The 22,942-nt window shown below is 45.5% G+C and overlaps 2 protein-coding genes across 2 annotated transcripts; one reads left to right on the top strand and one right to left on the bottom strand.

The window, feature by feature from the left end:
* The first annotated feature begins 1,557 nt into the window (after positions 1–1,557).
* ddo (D-aspartate oxidase) lies at positions 1,558–3,229 on the top strand. Its single transcript, XM_068752272.1, has 4 exons — positions 1,558–1,729; positions 2,120–2,228; positions 2,317–2,493; positions 2,620–3,229. Exons 1-4 carry the CDS (start codon positions 1,558–1,560, stop codon positions 3,170–3,172), a joined length of 1,011 nt encoding a protein of 336 aa, XP_068608373.1. The 3' UTR covers positions 3,173–3,229.
* A 1,672-nt stretch (positions 3,230–4,901) lies between these two features.
* On the bottom strand, positions 4,902–22,473 carry sash1b (SAM and SH3 domain containing 1b). The gene is made up of 17 exons (XM_068752127.1): positions 22,015–22,473; positions 11,845–11,973; positions 11,345–11,395; positions 10,886–10,935; positions 9,748–9,788; positions 9,401–9,487; positions 9,210–9,322; positions 8,794–8,895; positions 8,039–8,171; positions 7,237–7,628; positions 6,955–7,020; positions 6,715–6,855; positions 6,502–6,634; positions 6,107–6,276; positions 5,816–6,022; positions 5,343–5,493; positions 4,902–5,050 (listed from the first exon to the last, which is right to left on the bottom strand). Exons 1-17 carry the CDS (start codon positions 22,471–22,473, stop codon positions 4,902–4,904), a joined length of 2,574 nt encoding a protein of 857 aa, XP_068608228.1.
* Between the last annotated feature and the right edge of the window lie 469 nt (positions 22,474–22,942).

Here is a 22,942-nt window from a genome sequence, read left to right as displayed (position 1 = left end):
TATACTACTTAGAGCTCAAAGTGGTGAATACACTAAGTAATAATGTAATAAAATAAGTAAACAAAAGGACACATTTTTGGAAATTAGGTCATTTTTGTACTGATTATGAAACGTATTTGATTGCATTTGTTTTGTGTGCATACCTTATATACACACATGATAAATAAAGAGTTTCTTTCTTATTTATGGATAATTAATTAAGATATTTCAACACATTATTCACGATCTTCCACAACAAACGAGTACAGAAAGTATTTCTAACTTTGCCCTAGCTTGTCCTCACGCTACATTTAGCAAACAAGCTAACAAACAGAAACAGGCCACTAGCACAAATAACGAAATCTGCAGCAGGAAAAATGTCTTAAAAATATAAATGTTCGGTTCGAGTTTCACTCCGTGACCGGACCGGCACAACTCGGCGTTAGAAACGAGTTGTAATTTAAAAATATTGATCTTTTAGGACCTTACCGACGTCTGTGGTTGTACAGAGGGCGTGAAAGAGATCCTGTTCTCGCGAGAACTGCATTGAATGTGACGAGTCTTCTTTTGTGAATGAGACGGAACGAGATTCCGAACACAAATTAAAAGCCGCATAATGCGTGTATCTTATTTATCCTAATTACAATTAATTATAAATAAATTAGTTAAATATTTACGCGCCTTCAAGGTGCAGGAGAAGCAACATTACAGGTGAGCGGACGAGTCTCGGTGTGACTTTTAGTTTAGTATAATACACAGATTATGTATTAGTGCAAAATCTATCGATAACGAAGGGTGTGGGTTTGTTTGTTCGGCCAGGATTGTCGTGTGGAAAAGAAGAACTCCCCACGGATCAAACGGCGAGGTCGTTGTTGTTTTGTCTTTTTAAACTTGTATTTTTGTCAACTACACAAACTGCTTGAGGGACTACTATGAAACTGTAAGTCAGGGACATGTCACAGGAAATATTCACTTTGGAGTGGGTTCGGTTTGTCCAGGAAAAGTTTCATCAGAATCTGTCAAGTGTTTTTGTGTAGGTAATCCTGTTTACGATCAAACGCAGACCGGTGAATCAGGCGTGTGATCAGACAGCGCCCTCTCGCTGTCACATTGTTGGTCTGCGTTGCAGAACAAAACACTTTTTCCACCTCTGGCCTGCCGATATTTTACAGTTCTATATTGTAAGTAAAAACAAAAATAATAATAAGAACTTGTGCACAACTGTTTAGCAGAACATTTAAGCAGATTCAAATATAAATTCCTGTTTTTTTTTGTTCATTTGGGTAGTGGTAGTTTACAAATTGTAAAGATAAGCAAGTTGAGGGAACCGATTATGAGATGCACAAAACGTGTGTGAAACGTTGACTTCTGTCCAGCAGCCTCTGAGGACTCGTAGACAGACGTGTTTGTGTTGCATATTTGTGCCCTTTGCACTCATGTGGGAATAAAAAATTAACAGCAGCAACTTATTTATTTTTGAGCCTTGGACTGTGGCTTGGTTGTTTTCCAGACCCAATCATCGCGGTGATCTCGCTGTAAGTAGTATGTGATTATCGTTTCACCTCCAGTCTGTCCGGGATGAAGCGGGTTCGGGTTGCCGTGGTGGGAGCAGGCGTGATCGGATCATCCACCGCCGTCTGCATCGCCGAGGCTCTTCCTATGTGCTCCGTCACTCTGGTGGCTGACAAGTTCAGTCCGGACACCACCAGCGATGTAGCTGCAGGGATCTTTTTTCCTACAGAGTTTCCAGGTATTTTATAGTCCGTCTCTGATTTTGAACCTCAGACGTGGCAAAAGTAAGTATTTGGCACTTTTGTTATAGTCCACCTCTGTTCACGTCATGATTCTGTCCAACCGGCAGTGGGGTTGTTTTCATTATTACAGAAAAAGTACAGCATCAGTTTCTATGAAACCCACAGGCGTATTGAACTTCAACCTCCACCAAGCGCTTCATGATTTAGTGATGCGTTTATTATAGTATACGGTAGTAAATAATTACCTCCTCCTGGGAGGCCTGTTTGCAGTTAACAGCAGTGTTACTTCATAAAGCAGCTTCTATGAGGTTGTATAGTGGATATATGTACATATACAGCGCAGGTTACTTTAGCCTGTTGAATGTTGCTGTCTCTGTCTCCAACAGATGTTCCCTTGGAAAGACAGAGACGCTGGGTCATGGACAGCTTCGATCACCTGTCGGCCATTGCTCAGTCCGAACACGCAGCAGACGCTGGAGTGATGCTGTTGTCGGGGTAGACGTTGTTCTACAAATACTCCGCCAGGTCAGCGTTAAAACCTTTTATATAACTGATTTTTGTTTTATTTCGTTTCCCCTCCCAGATGGCAAATTTTCAAGGAAGTTCCCGCCAATAAGAAGCCCTTCTGGTCCAATCATGTGATGAGCTTTCGGTTCATGACGGAGGCTGAGCTGAAGAGGTTTCAAGGTTACAAGTTTGGCCAGGCGGTGACCACCCTATTGTGTGAATGTTCCAGCTACCTGCCGTGGATGGAGGATAGGTCTGTCCTTTGCATTCAACTTTCACTGTGGGCCTCATTCACAAAATGGCTTTTTACAGGGAACCGTGTAATTTTGTGACTAGTTTGTTTATTGACAATCTCTTGTCTTGTACTTGATTCGTAAAGGTTCAGAAAGGCTGGAGGCGTGGTGGAAAGCAAGAAGATCAGTAGCCTGGAGGAACTGAATTATGACATCATCGTCAACTGCGTGGGGCTTGGGTCCAAAACGCTAGTGGGTGATGACGAGGTTTACCCAATCAGAGGTCAGATCCTCAAGGTGGAGGCACCCTGGCTAAAGCACTTCATCAGATGTGGAGATGGTTTAACTTACATCTTCCCAGGTGCACGCAGCATCACAGTGGGCGGCACAAGGCAGCAGAACGATTGGCGATTAGAATTCGACGAAGATGATGCTAAAAGCATCCTGAAGCGCTGCAGCAAGCTGGCGCCATCACTCAAAAGAGCCAAAGTTCTCAGCCAGCTGGTTGGACTGCGGCCAAGCAGGAGGAACCCGAGGGTGGAGAGGGAGGTGGTGCAGATTCGGGGTCGCCGTGTGCCGGTGATCCACAACTACGGTCACGGAGGCTGGGGAGTCACTCTCGCCTGGGGGACCAGCGTGGACGTGCTGGGGCTGGTCCGGCAGTGCGTTAATGAAATGCAGCCACAGGCTAAACTATAAACGAACAGCAAATCATGCCGTTTGTCTCATTGTGAGAAATTAAATGGGAGGAAATTTAAAATCACAGAAGTTTAAAAGAAATAGTGCATCACAATGTAAATTATTCTGTATGAATATATTATATATTATGACAATGAATATTTGTCTGATTAAATAAAAAAAAATGCAGTCACAAAAGAAAAAATCTTCATGAGCAAATTATTTCAGCATCACATAAAACTGATGTCCACCGGCAAAAAAACAGCCCACACCGACCGCATGCAATTTGAATGATTGCAATCATATCCCAGTTAGTTTACTTTATAGCTGTGAAAATACACAAATGGTTGCTTGCTAAAATGTCAATCCATAAACGAAATAATACAGATTATGATGTAGGAAACTCACATTCATTGTATGAATGATGAATATCACCGGTTCCAGTCCCTCTAATTTTTGATAGCAGGCCTCAAACCGGCTTAATGAGATGAACGTCTTCTCCGAAAATACAGGATGATTGGATGCAGCTCCTCTTTGTGCAAAAGCATTTAGTGTGAGTTCGAAGTGCTGTGTTTAAATATGATCGGATTAAATATTGGGAGAATTGAGACACGACCTCACAGTGCTTTCCCATGTGCTGTGGTTTGTCTGGGTGGTCAGGAAGAACGTTCTCAGCTCCATGCAGGAGGGATGGCAACCTCTTGCTCGGTGCGTGAAAGAAAAGAAGGAAGCAATCCAGTCTGGTAAAGCAAGGAGCAATTTATTCCTCGCGCTGAGCCGTGACAGGAGCACACTTCAGGAAATGACTTCAGAACCTCAACCTGCCACAAGTTCAGCTTTTAACGCATTAAATCATTTTAAATTCTGCATTTCAGTGCATTTACAAGTATACAAAATGCCTCTTTGAAACAAGTTATAGTTTAAGTAAATATTTGACTTATTCTGCATGACTATGCAGCGTTCAGGCACATGATAAAAAATTGTGGATTTTTTTTTACTGGACTAAAAAAAATATACACAAACGACAATGTGACGTCGTTCTTTGAACACACAAACTGTTGCAAGGACCCTCCTTCACAGGAAACACTGATCTCTGCATTTTGCAACGTCTAAGTTTAAAGGAAGTGTTAAGCCAAAAATGAAAACTCCCTTCCTGCTTATGAATATAGATACAGCAATTTGATCATAAAAACAGTGTAAATAACATATTTTCTCGTCGCTATGGGCTCTTCACCAGATGTGGATTATGCCACATGAGCTTTTGCTGTCTTCATCTTTAGTTGTTTCCGCTGATATAGACAATGACTAATGTTTCTAATTTATGGGTGTTCCTTTAAGTCTCCCCTAATAATATATATAAGAGTGATAGCAATGAGTAAAGCAAGCATTCACAGAAAATGCACTGCAATAACTAAAAACAAACAAACTATGGAGCTATTATCACCAGTTCAACAGCAAAAACCACTGCATGCCCTCTGGAAAGCATAAAGTCCCATAATAACAGAACGCCTGGTCCCATCTTAAATGTTACGCTTTAAAGAAAGGCGTGTAATGTCTCAAAGCAGACAAGAAGTGAAAGTAAAATAGTTTGTTCATTAGTTGATGCAGGAAGACCAGAAAGATTTGACTTGGAGAAGTGAATCCGACATCAGCGGAGTCTGACCCAGACGGCACGAAAACTGAGCCTGGTGGCTTGAAATGTTCCACGTCTCTCTGATGTGGGAAGGGGGGGGGCCCGTTGACGGGTGACTCAGGTGTCCAGGTTACCGTTCTCCAGGTTCTCGCTGCTCTCGTAGCAACCGGAGTCCCGCGGGGAGTCGCCCGGGACGCCGCATCCATCCGAGAGCAGCTTCTCCTGTGAGCCGCCGCACTGACTGCTTCGCTCTGGGTCGCTGCTTCCTGCAGGGCAAAGACAGACACAAATTATACGGGGTGGGGTGGGGGTTCGGTTAGTGCTGTAAATGCAATACTTAAATAGTTTAAGGTTCTTTCCAGGTAAAATAATCACAACACTGAAATAACATTCCTGAATGTCCCTTCATTAGATCAGACAGCCTGGCCAGTATCTTTGAAATCGTCAATCTTCTTTGAATATTGCTACATTTGGTGAATGCATCTGATTGTTTACGGTGTTGTTGTGTCTATCCGGCGCTCGGGTGAGACTAAATGTGCTGTTGGTCACCCGACCCACCGTCGTACTCCTGCAGCAGCTCCACAGCAGTAAGCAGCACCGCTCTGTGCTGGGCGTCTCTGATGTTCAGCTCGTCCAGGTCCTCCTCTTCCAGCAGCTGGAATGTGTCCAGATCCTCGTAGCCGTTGAAAAGGAAGGTGGGGAGGTGCTCCTGTGGAGAGGGGGGGGGGGGTCCGATGCTCAGACAGAACGGCACAAATCTACACACAACCTGAATGAAATGAAAATAACCGGCGATTGAAAATGAGAGAACGAATCCTGTTGCAACAACTCAGATTTAGTTGTGTTTCTCTACATTCTCAAACACTGTAGAACACTTTTATATTTTGCTTTTGGGTTTTGGCCATTCTGAAATGGCTTGGCCTCATTGTTCAGACCCATTTCAACACGCGAGCCACAAAATCCTTTTAAAGATCAGGCTCTTCCTCCACCGGTGTGTGTGTCAGATCCTGATACGAGTCTGAGTTCATTACTTTGAGGTTGATGCGCTCAAGGAGCTCCTCCACAGATGTGGGTTTGGGCTGCCGGGCCTTCCTCCTCCTACGCGTCTTTTTGGGCTTCGCCTCCTTTTCGTTCAGGACGTCCACATAGATGAATTTGAAGGTGCCGACTTTACCGTTGAGCATCCCCATCCACGTCCCCATTGGAGGCTTGCTGATGATATCGATGAGGTCTCCATTCTGCAGCGTGAGAGTTTCTTAGAAGGAACCAGCTCCCGTGTATGTATTGCATGGTTTTTTGGGGGATGGATAAGGCGTTTGTACCTTCAGTTTGAGGGAGTCGGTGTCGTAAGGGCTGGGGACAAAGTCCGTGTGAACCAGGGCGCGTCCACAGAAGGGGCCGCGGTAAGGCATCTCATCCTCTTCCCCATCCTCAGACTTCACACTCTCTCTGTTGCTGTTGGAGGAGTCGGTAGTGCCGGCTGTCCGACCGCCTGAAACGACCGCACGAAGACAAATGAGCCACTTCACACCCACACGTCTATTAACACACACGCCTGGAGAGCCAGGTGTCACGGCACAGACAGTGAAACTAGGAAGTTTAGACTCTCCCTCTTGAAATGCTTTTCTCTTTCACACCAGATGTGTTTACCTTCTCGTTCAAACAAAGAATTATTTGAAAGTAGACCTGGATCTGGCTCATGCACACCCAGACTTACTCATGGAACTCTGTCCACTGAGGGAACTCCTCAGACTCTCCACAGAGCCTCCAGGCTTCAGTTTGGGTTTCTCCAGAGAGTCTGCGTCCGTCTGAGGTGAATGAGGGCAGCTGGGCATGTGGTCTGGGCTTGACTAGGAAACGGGCGATGAAAGAGTTATGGACGAGCTGTAGCAGCAACACGGACGGATGCTTCATTACTGGCTGTACCTACATGTTCGCTCAGAGAGCTGTGGTATCTCTTGGATATGTGTTTTCTCATCGTTTCCCTCACTGACTTGACTTTTCTACCCAGAGAAATACGAGATGCTGGTGGAGACTTCACGGGATCTCTCAAGCCGCCACTGTCTTTATTCTAATTAGCGTGCACACATAAGGCAGAAAAGGGCAAATGAGAAAGAACTATTTGATTCAGTGGAAAATTGAGAAAGCGAGTGATGCATACAAAGTTTGCATTGTCAGAAGTCACCATGTGAGCTGAGCGGCTGGAGAAGTCAAATCCGCCAAAGCTGCCGGCTCTCTGTCAAACAAAAGAAAGGACATGCATGAGCAGAGAGTTTCAGGAACTCAGGCCAAAAGTATAAATGACTAATAATCAAAAGCAAAAAGCCCCTAGTCCCATTAAATAAAATCATTTTTCTGACTTGGGTTTCATTTCTTTATATTTGAAGGATGGAACTGACATTTTACAGCCTGAGGGTGAAAATATTCATTCATTGCGTCTCTCTGTACTCACCCCATGGTGGGTAAGCGTGTTGAGGATCCGATGACGGAGCTCTCCGTCGGTAACCGAGCGAGCCATTCTGACCTCCTCGCGATTGCAACACTCCGTTTCAGAAAAGGAGGAGCCGCTGCCTCCGCTCGCCTCCCTCGCCTCCCCTGCTACACTCGTCTCCTGATGAACAGGGCTTCCGCTGGATCTGGCAAAGACCTGGAAAATCTTCTGGCTGCTGCAGGTGTCCAGGCTGCTGGAGGAGGGGCAGGTGGTCCGGCTGTCAGAATCCCTGTCATAGGCGAGCTGGTCCCGCAGAGCTGAGGCCAGGGAGCTCATGGCTGAGTTCCTCTGCAGCCCTGCACCCAGGGATGTGCTGGCATCTCCCCCAGGAACACCGTCTATGTTAAATCTCTCTGGAAGGAAAAATACAGACTTTTCTACATTTCCACCCCCGATTATTATCCATTTCATGGCATGCTGTGGGGGGGGGGGGGGTCTTTTGGAAACAAGTTGGAGGAGATATTTTTCAAAACATATTTTCACCACTAGTGAAACCACACAGTAAATATTGTTATCGTAGTAGATATACTAAGTCAAACAGTAATTAGATGCAGCTGATGTTTGGTCTAGACTCTGCGTCACATGCAGCGTTGCGGCGCACCACATCCACTTCAAACAACGTGTGCCTCTACTGTAAACACCTGCTTTAAAACTTGCCCCCCCCCCCCCCCCCCCCCGGCATACATAGTAAAAACACGGCCAGAGCGTGGGCAGTCTGGGACCGTTGTCTAGAGAGACTCGATGAAATGAAGCCCTTCAGTACCCTCTGCTCCAGGCCTCTTAGACTCATCAATGCGGATCAGCTTCTTCTTCACCTTCCGGGTTGAGTTGACCAATTTATGGAGTCTCCGGAACGACACAGATTCCTCTTGTTCGGGGTCGGACAGGTCGCAAGGCTGAACGAAAAGAACAGGATGATATGTATTTAAAGAAAGCATGCTGTGATTCCAGTCAACGAATTCAAATACTTGTCATATTTCAATAATAGTTAATGCAACGTTTGGTGAAGCTAGTTGTACAACAACAACAGGATCCCTCCCTCCATCACAGAAACCCAAGGAATAAATGATGGCAATTTAAAAGACTTGAGTCGCCTACTCAGGTTTCACCAGATTTGCAGCTTTAAATATGACAGTTTCGAATTATTAATAAATGAATAAAGACACAATAAGATGTACACACACACACACATCAGACCACAGATCTGAAAAATGTGCCTGAACCTGAGCCCCCTAATCGCCCCATCCATGCATAAAAGAGCTGCGGCCTGCACAACAGGGCCCTGAGCTGAATCCACTTGCCCACTACAGCATAATAGGGGGTTAGCGCTTTGACAGCAATGAATAGGAGTCCATCTACTGCCCTGCTATTGGGGGGAAGGCCCTGGGCTGTGGGGCTTTAGAGGGGCCCCGAGTTCATCCGAGGGATAGAGGGAACAGCTCAGCAGCCTTGGCACGAATAGATCAGGGGTTGTGATTCAACGGTAAAAAGATGCCATCGGGCGCTTGAGAGACTCACGTTGCAGCCGATCATCTCATGCAAGGTGGGACTGGAGGGTTCGGTCCAGTCTGCAGGATCGGACCTGCTCGTCTGTCTGTTCTGTATCTCGAACTCTTTCAGCTGAAAAGAGAGACGAACTGAGGATTCATTTGAACTGCAGTCCTTTAATCGTGCAGATAAAATCAGGGTTTGATCCTATTCATGAGGCCGAACAGACAATTTACAGCGTTTTTAATGTTCACACATCCCGAGCGAAAAGATGTTGTAAGCTGCAAGCTTCACTGTGGAGTCTAAAGTGGAGCATTAAGTGTGATGAAGTCCTGCACATGATGGGCTGGACAAGCTCACAAAGAACTCACAAACCCTGCTGCGTCAGGACTCGCACAAAAAACAAGAATGTCACATTCGATCCGACAGAGAATCTGACATCATACCCGTGCCAGGGCTTCTTCTATAGAGATCATATTCTCCTTCACCATCATCATCAGCTGGATGCGCTCTTCATCACTCATGGTGATTTCACTGGCCACAAAACCAACGTCATCACCTGTCAGGTAAAAAACAAAGCAGAAACCTCAACTGACAGTTTTCACATTATAAAGGATAAACTAAAGTCTGAACATACCTTTTGAAGTCTGACGCACCACTTCTTTCTGTGACTTCCTAAAACTCTGCCAAAAATATTTGCTCTTTTTCTTTCCGTCCAATTTACCTTCACAAGATAATTCAGTTTGATTTAGTGCAGAGAAAACATATAAACAGCATCACATAATTAATGTGTGATCCAGTATATCTGTCGTATTTGTAGCATTTCATTAATAATAAAAAAAAATATTGCGGCTCTCGAAGAAGAGACCAGTGGATTATAAGATATTTTAACAGGTTTAAAGTAGCTCAGGGGAATATTGGCATCTAATTTTAAACTAAGCATAGGAAGCCTGTATCTAAAAGTCATCTGAATTTCAAACTTACCTCCTGATCCATCATCAGCGCTAGATTTGTGCACAGGAAACCTAAAAGAAAGAAGAATCTGTTAGAAAAAAAAGAGTTTAAATGTGGACTCAAAGTCCTGAACCAAACACTACCTGCTGTCCAAAGTGATTCTCTTCATGTTCTCTGATATCCATTTACATCCACATTTGCACGTCTGTCTATCCTCTAGACTTGCGCTAAATTAAAAAGAATACACAAAAGTGTTTTGTCCCTCATGACACTAGCATCATAGAGATTAGAGTCAACAACAGATGGAAAGGTTCTTGGCTGATAGACAGAAGTCAGCGCTCTACGGCCATCACACGAACAATAGCCTTTTTCACATCCAGTCAGGATTCTAGAGCACAGTCCTAACGTGGCGTCTCTCTCTCTCTCTCTCTCTCTCTCTCCATCAGGGTTGTTTGTTGCGTCAACTGACTCTTTCAGCTTGTGTAGATTTATTTATCACGCTTCCTATAAAGACTTCTACAGAACTGCTTTCTAAATTCTATAGTGAATAGGAATACAGGAGACAAAAATAATCATATATAATATTTTGGCATGAAAGTGAATAATATGCAGTGGGACTGTTCTATCTCTGTTATATTTTCATCCCACTAGGGGCAGTGTAGGTTTTCGATGAAGCCCCTCTGCTGCCTTCCCGTCCTGGTTCTGAGTAATAAATAAATAAAAACTCGTAACAAGCTTCGTGAAACCAACATGCTGCTTTTGTCATTAGTCATGAGCGACGTCCAGCCGTCCAATGACAAAATATGACTAATCCTCTGAAATCCCTCAAAAGAAACAATGGCAGGAAGGAAGGTGACACACAAGCGCTTCGGGAACGTGACTGGAGGACAGCAGGAAGGAGTGGAACGTTATTAATGGAAGAGGAATCACAGTTCAGCTCCCAACAGTGAAACAGCTATGAAATATAGTGTCCAAGGACAGCGGTGCAACGGCAAAGAGACAAGGAACACCTCCAAATATAAAAACGTTAAAGCTTGGAATGCTTGGAATGCTTCCATCCCGCATGTCCCAGTTCTTTACTGATGCTTCGCGGCTCCCAGAGCCAAGGAGGCTGACAATGTCTGGCATGTGACTATAATATTAAAACACTACAGGATCCACTTTTTACCTTCTCTCCATCTCTGGAGTGGACATGTTGCTGCTGAGCCCCAGGGATTCCTTAAAGAGACGGAAACAGCGTGAACTTGAATACATAAATAAGAAATGATTCATCTTTCTGAGGCGTTTGAATCTAATTCATGGGTGAGTTTTAATTTTTATAGAAAGGAAAGCAGATTAAAAAGAAGCCGCTTCTAGCATAGACTGATCCAACTGTAGGAATAACAAAAGAGGAATTTGAGGTCATTTGTTGAATGGTAAGTTGTTGTACTTTGAAAATACTGCATATTATACCAGCAGTCACATTTCAGAATGTGTTCCCTCACATTCCCGGACAGCGTCAAGGCCAGATCTCTGTGTCGCCGACGTGTTCAGTGTTTTGGATTTTCATTGTTTTGCTCAGTATAATTCTGACGAGGCCAAATCACTGATGCTGCTGATGCACCTTCTTCCGGACTGGGACGCTCACCTGGATCTGGGATCGGAGCTGCAGTGATGCGGCCGCTGAGTCAACCTGTTCCTGGAATCACAGGACGGGTTAGCAGAGGAGAAAATTACAGTGTCATCATAACACAGAAATAGAAATAGCCGAATCGGCCTGGCCGCATCGTGGAATAACACAGATTAACAGACAGATGTTAATATGAGATGACAACATCTTATTTATGTGGACCTGCAGCTCATGCTGCGGGTCTATAAACTGGTGTCAGCTTGTCTCAGTGATCTGAGTATTTACTGGCATATCAAGCATTGAAATAAAATCAGAATGCAAGTGGTCACATATTATAATGCCACCTTTAGCTGCCCACTTGTGATTGGAGCACGCAGGAACAGATGTGAAAAACACACCCAAGTGCTCAGGAAGCAGGTAATTAAGTTAATTTCCCCAAATGACAAATCTTCAAAAGATTTCTGATGAATCAACAAGCACAAGGAACGAAGAAACAGAGGACTGAGAAGTCCGTTTACCATCTCTGCATCCTGCACTACTTTGCGTTTCCGAAGCTCCTCCATCCTTTCACACACGTCGCTGAGCGGCGTAGCGTAATACTGAGAATACTCCCGAGCCAGGTCATCGAGCTTCCCCACAGAGCCATCCTGCAGGAGATAAGCAGACATTTAGACACTCACCCAGGCATGACTGCAGAGAAGGGAGGGGGGACGCGACACCCAGCTCAGGTTGAGCAAGAAGCCACACATCAGGCAAACGCGGTAGACCACTGACCGCCGTGGTGATTGCAGCCATTGTTCCAGGGTTTGGAACGGTCAGCAGCAAAACAAACACCGAGATAGAGCCCCGTCAGGGTGAAAGCATCAGAGACACGCAGCTGTGAAATCGGCTCCGCTTTGTTTGTCCTTCCTGCCCAGCAACCTCCTCCACCTCGGCGAGCCTGACCCCCCGGCCAGAAGGAAGCATCATGTGACACAGCCGTGACTCTTATTCAGGAGTTGACTCACAAGGCCGCGGATCGGTGTGCCGTAAATCACAACGAGCGGAATTAGTCAGTCGGATGAGCGTTTGTCCCGTTCGACTCCAACCCCCCCTGAAGGTGCGTGTCTGAGGCTGAGTGGGAAGAGAGAACAGGAGGGATAAATCATTTTGGGAGAATTTCTGCTGAGTTTTACGACCTCGTGACCTTCATCGACACACATGACCCGTTTCCGTGTCAGTGGAACTCATTCCTGACTAAAGAGAGATTACAAATGGTCGTCTAATGATGCTATTACTACACTGAAGTTTATCTGCACTATATAGGAGATAAAAAGGTTACATTGTGGGTAATGCAACATGTAAGATGTCTGGTGACGAGAAATAAAATGAAATAAAAGCCCTCCAGTATATCCATCAAGCGTTTATAGCATTGTTATTAGCTCATGTTGTACACTGAAGGTATGCAAATGTGCCCGTTGCGAGTGAAAAATAACACAGTGGGCTCTCTTGTCTGGGAATGATAGACTGCGACTGTCTTTAACTACCCAGAGAAGAGGGCCATTCTTTGGTAAATGACGCGTTCAGGGTCGACAATCGTCTGCAAACGTGTCTGTTTTTCACACGAGGCTGAGGCTGACTGAGGACTCCTGAACCGTGTCTGGCTGCAGCCTCTCTGCTGCTTCCGACCGCAACCGATCCACATAAACAGCCCATTGTCACGCAGCTACACGGCGCCGCATCACCCCGAGCGCTTATTAGACATGCTGCATGTGTACATACGCCATGCAAATAAACACGGCTCAAGCATACAGGAAACAAACTGAGCTCAATGTCAGACTAAACAGACAATGCAAGTTCCATCGGCGCACCAAAAAGTCTTTTTTGTTTTTGGAAAATATTCCAGCCCTCTTTTTTATTTCCCTCTGTCTCCAAATTAATGGTCTGGAAGCCAAAATTGCAGCATGAGGCATCGACCACAGAGGCTTGAAAAAGAGAGAGTGGCGTTGCATTTCTCAGGCGACGAGCATCCTGTAGGAGCACAAAAGATGCACAAAAGATGCCCCCAGGGCCCAGAATGTCAAAATTAGTGGTCTTACTTTTTCCTCTGACATATTTCAGGCAATGACACCCCGGGTCACAAAGTGCAAGAACATTCTTATCAGACAGGGTTTGGGTTCAAACGTCACTGAAGAGAAGCTCGTAAAGGGTTAGATACTTTCTGCCTCTGATAACAAACGTCCTGAAGGGAAATCTGGATCTGGCAACGCATTCCAAAGGCAGCACACCTCAGACAAGGTGCTTACATCAAATGTGACATTCTTATCTTGTTAAATACAACCTTATCAAACAAGCGACAGCTCTGTTACACAGCACAGCAGGGAAGATCTTGCTATGAACCCCAGTGAATACAAAAGAATATTGTCTTCAGGGATGTCTGAATAGATCACCCAAACAAGCCCCGACTTGTTTAAGCTTTACCTATTCAAAGAGTCTTCATTAAACGAGCCAAGAGTCCATGAACACACCGAGCTTTCTTTAGAGAGACATGACACGAAATTCAATATTCATCCGTTCATTTTCAGGAAAGTATTGTGTCCAGCCGCAGGATCACATTCCAGCACAAACATAAAAATAACACTCACCACAACCGGGCATCTGGCGGCCGACAGGAGTCACCCTACCCTCGCTGCTCCTCTGCTGCTGCACGCTGCTGTGAGTGAATGACACTCTATGGAAGCTCAATGAGAGGAGGACAATACATCCTGAAGTGAAGGGGAAGGGGAGGGGAAGTCAGAGGGCGTTTGGTGGAGGGGCGGTTAGTTAGGGAGTTACAACCACATGTGATGCCCTCCTGCTGGGTGGGGCGCTCCGCTCTCTCCAGCTGTGGCCCTCAGGGAGCGGCTGACTCACATGCTCATATAAACACGCAAGTCTTAGCGTGCGAGTTTTATGTCTGCATATTTTATATCTGCAGTGGCTGAAGAGTCACGTGACTGGCTTTATTGTGTTTGGAATAAATGCTATGTATTGGTCAAAAACGTCTCCCTTTTGAGCTGAGGTGCAGCTCATCATCTGAACATCCTGCATGATGTATATAAAGTAAAAAGTTGGGACAGAATACTACCAAAAAAAAACGAAACTAAACATGAATTAGCCACACAGCCTTTTTGAAAAATGGCCTGTTGACCGGCAGGTGGCAGCAAAAAGCAAGAGTCCTCCAACAGCTACCTGAATGTCAGGGAGTTTGAAAAGCGAAGAGGGATAACCGTCAGCATCTTTTCCTCTAATCGTCTTTGGTTAACTGACTCCAGAGCAGTGAGCAGCAAGAGGTGACAATACTTGAGTCAGATCCTCTGCTGAGCTGCGTATGGATGGTGGAGGGCTACGTTCTGAGCGTGGGCAGTTTCCCGCCTGGCTATACAGCAGTGGACTGCTCATCACTTTGAGGTGCAGAGGGAATCGGAGAAAGACGCCATTCCTCCCTGACAGGCGAGCTCCATTCCCATCACCGTCAAGGTTTGTGAGCACTCATCTGAGCTTTGATCTCAGCGGAGATCGCTCAGTGATCAGGAGAGCGAGAAACAGGATTCACATGTCAGTGGAAAGACTCGTGTATATACACACACAACGGTACGTATCCAGCCATTGCTGGACAAGCCACTGAAGATCCAATCTACACAGAGACCCTGTCTAATGCAAACAGTGCAGTTCCAGCTATTGTATACAAAAGACGTGTGCTCCGAGCAAACAAAGCTCAGGACTCCAGCTGGACAAGCGGAGGAAGAATCGATGCAGGGAAGTGTGAACGAAACATCTAAAACGCATGCAGGTCTAAGCACCGTCATCAAGGAGAGTCTCGTGTGACAGCGGTGGTGTTAGATCTATGAAGTGTGAAGGGTGTGCGTGTGTGTGTCACGCAGTCCTGATCGACACCCCCCCAGGGTTCCCTGCAGAGAAAAACAGGATCAGTGAGGGAGCTTAACCATTCATGACTGAGTGGTAAGTGGATTTTGGCAAGCCCCGCGCGAGGGGTTTGACGGCACAATGCACATCGAAATGTGTTTGAAAGATCTGTCAGGAGCAGAGTTGTGTGTTCCAGGCATCACTAGTGCACGTCAGACACTGTAAACGGTGGGGAGAAAGAACAGAAACATGACCGAGATTAGTAGATTGTGGTAGTTTCTAACTGATACGTCACAAAAAATGTAGACGTTTTCCGCCAAAGACAAACAAACTGCAACACGTTTTTCCTGGCATGCATCAATGCATGAATATGGATGACACTGAGGGAAAGCAGCCAGATTTAAAAAGAAGGATGTGAATGAAACGCCAAAGAAGATTAAAAGGGCAGACAGGGGGCACCAAACAAACCTTTTGTTCACGGACGTAAATCTCGTTCTGGATTTTATATGGAAGCTGAAACCAGTCGAGATAAATGCAGGAAACCTCAAAAGGCTCCAGCCATAAAACCCGTTATCACCATCATTTCTTTAGAAGAAACGCCATGGATTGAATTAAAAGGGCTTGTTCCCATCCTCTGGAGCATGTTTAATTCAGCGGAGATCAAACAGAGAACCGCCCCTTCTAGATTGAAGTTAAATCACTTGCATAGAAATTCATCCTCTCTGGATCCTCACTGTGTTTTTGTAGTGGGGGCAACCTCATATTATTCTTACTCTCTGAAGCATGTTTAATTCAACAGTGTTCCGATCAAATACGGAGACCTCTATTTAAATTCAAGACAATTCATGTGAGAAGCTCCGGTTGCTTTGGTCTGGCGGTGAAGGAGGATGTGGATTGTTCATATTCCTCGGACCATGTGTGATTCAGAGGTGCTGAAATCCTCCACCCCCCCTCACGCCCCGTGCTCCTGTAATTACCCTTGTGCGACTGCGCCGTGATCCTCTGAGACCCGGCTGCCAACAGTAAATCACTGCGGTGGCTGATCCTTCAAAAAGAGCCTCACGTCCACTTCTCCTCCAGCGCGGGAGTCAAGGGCAGCTGTCAATCAAGATCGGGAAATTTGTAAAGCAGAAAATGTTAGGAATTGATTAAACATTTCAAAATAGCTGCCTTTCAATTTTATGTTGACTATTTGAGTGACAAAGACGCTTTAATTTTACATTTTAAATTATATTTTAAACAGAGAACACGCAGACCCATCAAGAAAATAATATCATGCAGTAATTTATGCCTGTAATCCTTCAATCAGACTACAGTCCTGTTTGCTCCTCTGATCCTCTCCGCTGCGTTTAGCCGATAATTATGTGTGGAGAGATCTGAAGCAGCCCCGCTGGGGGAGTCCGACTGCATGATCCTGCTCATTCTCTAAACGAGCCCTCAAAGGACTATTATTTATTGTGTAACACTGAATGCACAAGAATGCACAAGTACAAATGACATTCATGTCACCTTTATTTTTTTGTCTCTATTATTGTTCAGGGGGGGGGGCGGGCCAAATGTGGAGGTGGGCCGTAGTTTGGGGACCCCTGAGGTAGAGGGTTAAATTAAAAACAAAGTTAATTTGAACAGCAGGGCAGTGAATCCTCTCTAAAAAAAAAAAACAAGCAGAAGAAAACAAGCGTAGCAAAAGCTCATTGTGCAATATCACGTTTTTTTTGTACTTGCATGAGGACCATCCATAAATGTCACTGTACAGAGCTAATGAGATAATAGATGAACACAGTCACGTTTCTCATTTAGCCTTTATTGGCTACCATGGCGGCAATTATACGTGATAATGACTAGTAGGCTTCAGAGAAAACGGAATAATGGGTACAGTGCGTCGGATGTGGAAATAACCTTGAGGATGATATTAAGACGAGGCAGGCAAGGCAATCTATAAATGGCTGATTTTATACACAGTGCACACTTACGACACTGATCTATTGCATATATCAGAGAGGCTAATCAATCTCCAACTAGAAAAAAGGTTTTAAGAGCCAATAAAGACATATCGCTAAAAACAATAAGGTCAAACCCAAGACCCATCAACAGTTAAGAAACTTGCAGCTTGTCCATTAAATAAAGCTTTATGGTGTTCTTTACAAAAACATTCTGTCATGTCTGAAACTGTCCGTCTACGCTTCAGGCCAAGTAAAATGCACGAATCGCTTTCTGCAACGACGGCTGTGGAGAAGAACTCCGAAGAGGAGAGCTAAATGTCAGCCGCTCCACTTTGAAGTTCAAGTCATCAACAGCGATCCACAGTCGGCTGAGTAATGAGGCACTTGGGTGCACGAAGGAAAAGTGAAAGCGCATCTGCATGATAAATATTCAACGCAGCAGATTTGAGCCACAAATAGATTTAGTGTGCAGCCCTGCAGGCAGGCAAACAAGTGTTCTAGGAATCCCTGAAAACTCGCGTTATGCACACAAACGACTGCGGGGTGTTCATCGCTACTATGGAATGTCAACACACAAACGTAAATCAGATTTCAAACTGACAATGTTCCTCTAATTCATCAGTGTTGGCTTGATTCTGGGGACCTTGCAGTGAGATGCTGTCTGTTCATTTGACCCTTTTGCAGAAATACTTTTTTTCCTTTGAGATCATTTAAAGAAATACACAAACCCAATTTCCTCGTTCTTGCTTTGTATTATTGATTAATCTTAAACCCGAGACCCTAAATCAATGCAGCTCTAGATGCCAGTGCGTGCAACCTAAAACTGCTTTAGGTCAACACAATATCAATATCAGCTCGCAAATTGATTAAACAACCATTAAAGACATCACTGTAGACACTTGCACTGCATTGTGCCCGTTTCAAGAAAACAGAGAAGGCAATACGTTCACATCTCAACCATGTCAGCGTCCACAACCTTTCCCTGGAGTTCAAAATGAAATGTCAGGAGCGGCTTGACTTGGTTCGTGATGGTGACGTGACTATGTGACATTTACAAAAGGTGTAACGTGTCTGCTGGGGTCACTGTGAAAGAGACGTATGCAGCAGGCCAAGTCTTAAGGAGTCTGCTCTGTCCATCTCTTAACTCGATGTTGTAATATTCATTAGATGCATGACCGGTGACGCACCAGACACAAAGTCAGAGGTATATTGGAACACTGGTGCTGATGTGCCATATGGAATTTTACCTGGCTTGTCAGCATTAATCCCAGTGAAAGCTTTGCAATCGCCAACAGCATGACATATACTGACTTCTGAAAACCGCAAGAGCAAAGGTGAACCCTCGGCTTCTGCACGCACCGCAGCTGTCACGTCTGGGTGGACGTCTGTGGAAAGCCCAGGGCAAAGTGGGCAGCGGTGCAGGCAGCAGAGCAGGCCGGGGTTAGACATGAAAGCTGTAGCTAATGGGGCTCCTGTCAGTTCAGCAGAACAGACTTCATATCAAACCAGTACTCACCCACTCCCCCCCACCCCCAGGGTGTTACTGAGTTAACTCTTATGTGCTGATTTTATTTCTGTTGATGTACACTGAACCCCATTCATGGGTTATGATCCAGTAACAGATTTTGTATAAGATCCTATCGGAGATTAAAACCGTTCTGTCGTGGCAACCTTACTTTGGTCCATCTCGGCTCGTACCGATTTGGGCTCTACTCCAACACATCACATTAACACCCTCAACTAGGGTGGTCTGGGCTGCAGCAGCAACCCACCCGTCCACACTGCACATGAACTAATTTATGTTTAGGCAGTTGAGCCAACAGCGCGACAATACGTTCTCTAACAGACCTTATAGGGACCGACCTTTAAGATTAAGTTCTGCATTTTGCAAACCTCTGGTAGCTCATCTGTGGCACGTTGCAGATTTAAGGCTGAAGGATCTGTCCTTTGACTATAAATAACTCAAACAACTAAATGCTTGTTGATGTTTACTCACATTCCTACTCAAGATTATTGACGTTCATTTCTCCCTGACCTTGACAGAGAAAAATAGACCCTTAAAATCAGACATTCATCCCACGAAACTAACCGTGTGACCATGCAAACTTTAAATCTCGCATGTAGAAATGACAGTCAGCAACCTCTCGACTTCACTGTGCAACGGCCCACTGCAAGAGTAAAGTCAAAGCACACACAAGAGCAGCAGCCCTTTCACTAAGCCCTCCAAGCAGACTCGACAATAAACAGGAGGACGTGAGAATGTAAGCAAAAGATAATAGCGCTGTGAAAGCCTGCAGCAGCGCCACGTCCAGCTGCACTGCTGAACCAGAGCCAGATATGAAAAGTGACAATGAATATTTAACAAGCATTACTACGCTTACGTACGTGCATGGCCTCACCGAGAGGAGAAATGTGGTTCGCCCTGATTCTTTCAGCTAACAACGCAACACCCCCCCTAATGGTTCCACATTCAGTCAGCGTCAGCAGCCTATTGGCCAGACTGTAAACGAAGTATTTAGAGTTCATCTTAAACACACATTTTACATTTAGATTTTTAACTAAATCCATTTATGAATGATCTGGCTTTTACAGAATTAAATGTTTAAAAGTTGAGTCGTACAAATCTGAAGAATGACAAATAAATCGTGGCCAATATTACAAAGCCCAAATAAAAAGGTAGAAATAGAACTGTGCTGTTTGAAAGGTGCCCCCGAGCTGCACGGTTCCTCTGCCTGACTGACTGAGAATACTTGCTAGCCCTGCTGAAATGGCCAATCTCGCACACGCAGCAAAAAAATAGCCCAGCAAAGCGTACGGTTTGGCCCTTGTAATGGAACATGATCAAGGTCAGCGTACGGTGGCTCAAAGATGTCAAGAGCATGATGGTGACAGCGCAGAGAGAAGGGTTAGGGGGGAAAGGCGCACACAAGGCCTTAGGGAAAACGACTTGTCTCTTTGTACCTGTTGATCAAGCTGCCTGGTTCAAAAGAAAAACGGATTCAGACTACTCCTCATTTATTTACAGGTCCTCTCTCACATAATGTTGCACCTTGTAGTTAAATCAATGCTTGTGTTTGGGAATGATCCTTGTTGGACAGTTCTATTCAGTCTCTATTTTAACGGGACAAAGGCAGCGGCAGCCGGCAGCTGCTGCAGAGCTCCATTCAGTGGAGGCTTTTCCTCATTCAAAAGCGGCCTGCTGGTGTTGCTGGCCCTCCGGTCCGCCGGCAGTGCAAAACAGGGGAATCCAAGATTTGTGCCCCATTCTGAAGAGGTTTTTTTTTTTTTAAACAAGGCCTTCATGGAGCCTTTTGTTAAAACAGCTATGAGGAGAAGCTGTTCCAACAGGGTCCGGCTGAGAAGAACAATGCATGCTTTGTAATCAAATGACAAAGCTAATCAGCTGATGCACAAGGAGAGAGCTTCTTAACCATCGACTGACATGTGCACTTAGAATGGACATTCTATTCAAAGGGAATTACTATACATTTTGGGAATTGATTTAAAAAAATGAACTTTAAGACCAAGGTTCTTCCTAAAACATGGACATGTCAATGTAAGCTTGTGTTTGCATGAAGCGATGACAAACTGTGAAGATGTAGAAACCGATAGAGAGACAAGCGATGCCTGAAGCGGAGATATTTATCTTGTTGTGTAGGACCAAGGAGAGTTGATGGTGAGCAACAGAAGTGTCAGCTAATGCATCCCAACATCTGAGCTGTCATGTTGAAAAGTACCGAAAAAAAGTACCTGCATCCTTGCATTATGAATATAATCCACACGCGGGTTTATCCTACTGGGACTTGAAGCTAAATTAAATAATTCACATAAACTCAAATGTAGAGACAAGGGTATCTGCTCCGTCTCCCCGACTGTAAGACACTTAATATGATGGACACAGCTCAATAAGCTTTTATTGCGTTTGTCTCTCTCTCTCTCTCTCTCTCTCTCTCTCTCTCTCTCTCTCTCTCGCTCATCGCTTTTAGGAGCTTCGGGCCTGTGCGAACAAGTCATGCATGAAGAAATAGTCAGGAAAGCATATGGCTCACTGGGAATTGATTGTATGTCCAAAGCTAAACTGAGAGGATGAGAAATTGTGGGATTAAAGATGTAAACCAAACCGGAGACAGACAAGGATCAAAACACAAGACACACCATCTAAAGCCACGGACTCAGTCTGATGCACCTGAATTGTCAAATGCCCATTGGGGGGGGGGGGGGGGGACGACGACGACATGATCCTGGCTGATGGGGCGAGAGAAGGGGTGCACCCACAAGACAAGTCACCAGTTCATCAACGGACACTGTGAATGACTGGGTTTGAACCGAGGACCTTCTGCAAGCCCGCCTCTCAGAGCTTATTCATTCATTGTTGATGAGCCGCATTTTAAGCTCACATTTGCTGAGGAAAGGCAAAACCAACATGAGAGTGAATGTGGATTAGAGGAATTAAATTTCTCTGGGCGACGTGCCACCGCGGATAAAAGATAAACTCTCCCTCCGGCTTCAAAGCGTGAATATAAAATACATCCTGGTGCCCAGCCGTGTTGCACGGATCAGCCGGCGAGGGCGTTCAGGACCCGGATCTGGTTGATGCCCGATCATAACACCCATCTAGTGCAATTACATTAACCACAGTCGCCACAGGCTGCCCAGAATGGACAGCTGTCAAAGGAAGATGCTCCCCGAAAGCAAAGTGAAACTAAACATCTGTCATCAGGATGGACGGATGGCGCCGTGACCTTCCCACAGAGGTCACGGCGCCATCACACGAGTGGACGTCAGAACCATCAAAGAAATCCGTCGCGCTCTTCATCGCTCTTCATCACAAACAGAACAGACAGCGCAGGAACCGCCTACCGTGGAGGTGTACGGCGCGTCTCCCAGGTCGATCCCGTCTTTTGAGAGTTTGTCCCTGATCAGGACTTTGAGCTTCAGCTTGGGGTAAATCACAAAGTCACCGGGGGCTCTCGGGCTCCCAGGTCCGGACGGGTGCGCCCCTCTGCTCCGTGGACGGGACCCCAAAGTCCTCGGGTCGTGCGTTCTATCGGACGGCTCGCCAGTGGAGGGATCCAGGGGCTCCAGGGTGAAATAGTAGCCCAGCGCGGCGCTTCGGTCCTCGGCTTTCAGTTTCTGCACCGCTGCCAGCAGTCTGCGTCTGTGGTGCGCGCCGTGGACCCCTATGGCGTCGAGGTCCGGCTCCCCGATCTGTTTGCACACTTCCAAGTCATCGTACCCGTTGTCGATGAAGGACTCCGCGTACTGGGCCAGGTGGAGCCTGGACAGCCACCCCAGGACGAGGTTCGGACCTTGGCTCATCTCAGGACATTAGGAGGACATTAGGAGGACACAGGCGCGTCCATTACCAGCCGCCGGATGGGGTTCGAGCAGACAAACACCTGTAACTGCTGGAGCTCCTAAAGCTTTGTTTGTTTGTTTGTTTGTTGCTGATCAGAATCAGAACACTTTATTGATCCCTCGGTGGGAAATTCAGGCACATGCGCACTAATGGGCTGCTATGCGTCTTTGGGAAGTTACAGAACGCAAAGTTGCAATTACAAGCACAGTTAGTGCACATTAAACACTTATAGTTTAATAGTAGATGATCTCCTGCGCAAATATACTCCAAAATCACTTGAACGCCCTTTGGGGATGATTAAAACGGGTTTAAATACGCAGCATTTCAGCTGGGATATGACGAAAGTACTCCAAATAGTTTTACTTTGTATTGTTGAAGTAATTTCATATATATTTTTACCGAGTTTATCCTCTGTTCCTCTGCCGGCAA

The sequence above is a fragment of the Brachionichthys hirsutus genome, chromosome 18 (assembly GCF_040956055.1).
Source record: "Brachionichthys hirsutus isolate HB-005 chromosome 18, CSIRO-AGI_Bhir_v1, whole genome shotgun sequence".
Classification (NCBI taxonomy): Eukaryota; Metazoa; Chordata; class Actinopteri; order Lophiiformes; family Brachionichthyidae; genus Brachionichthys; species Brachionichthys hirsutus.
Note: the sequence above shows the minus strand (reverse complement) of the source record. Positions and strands in the feature narration are given on the sequence as shown.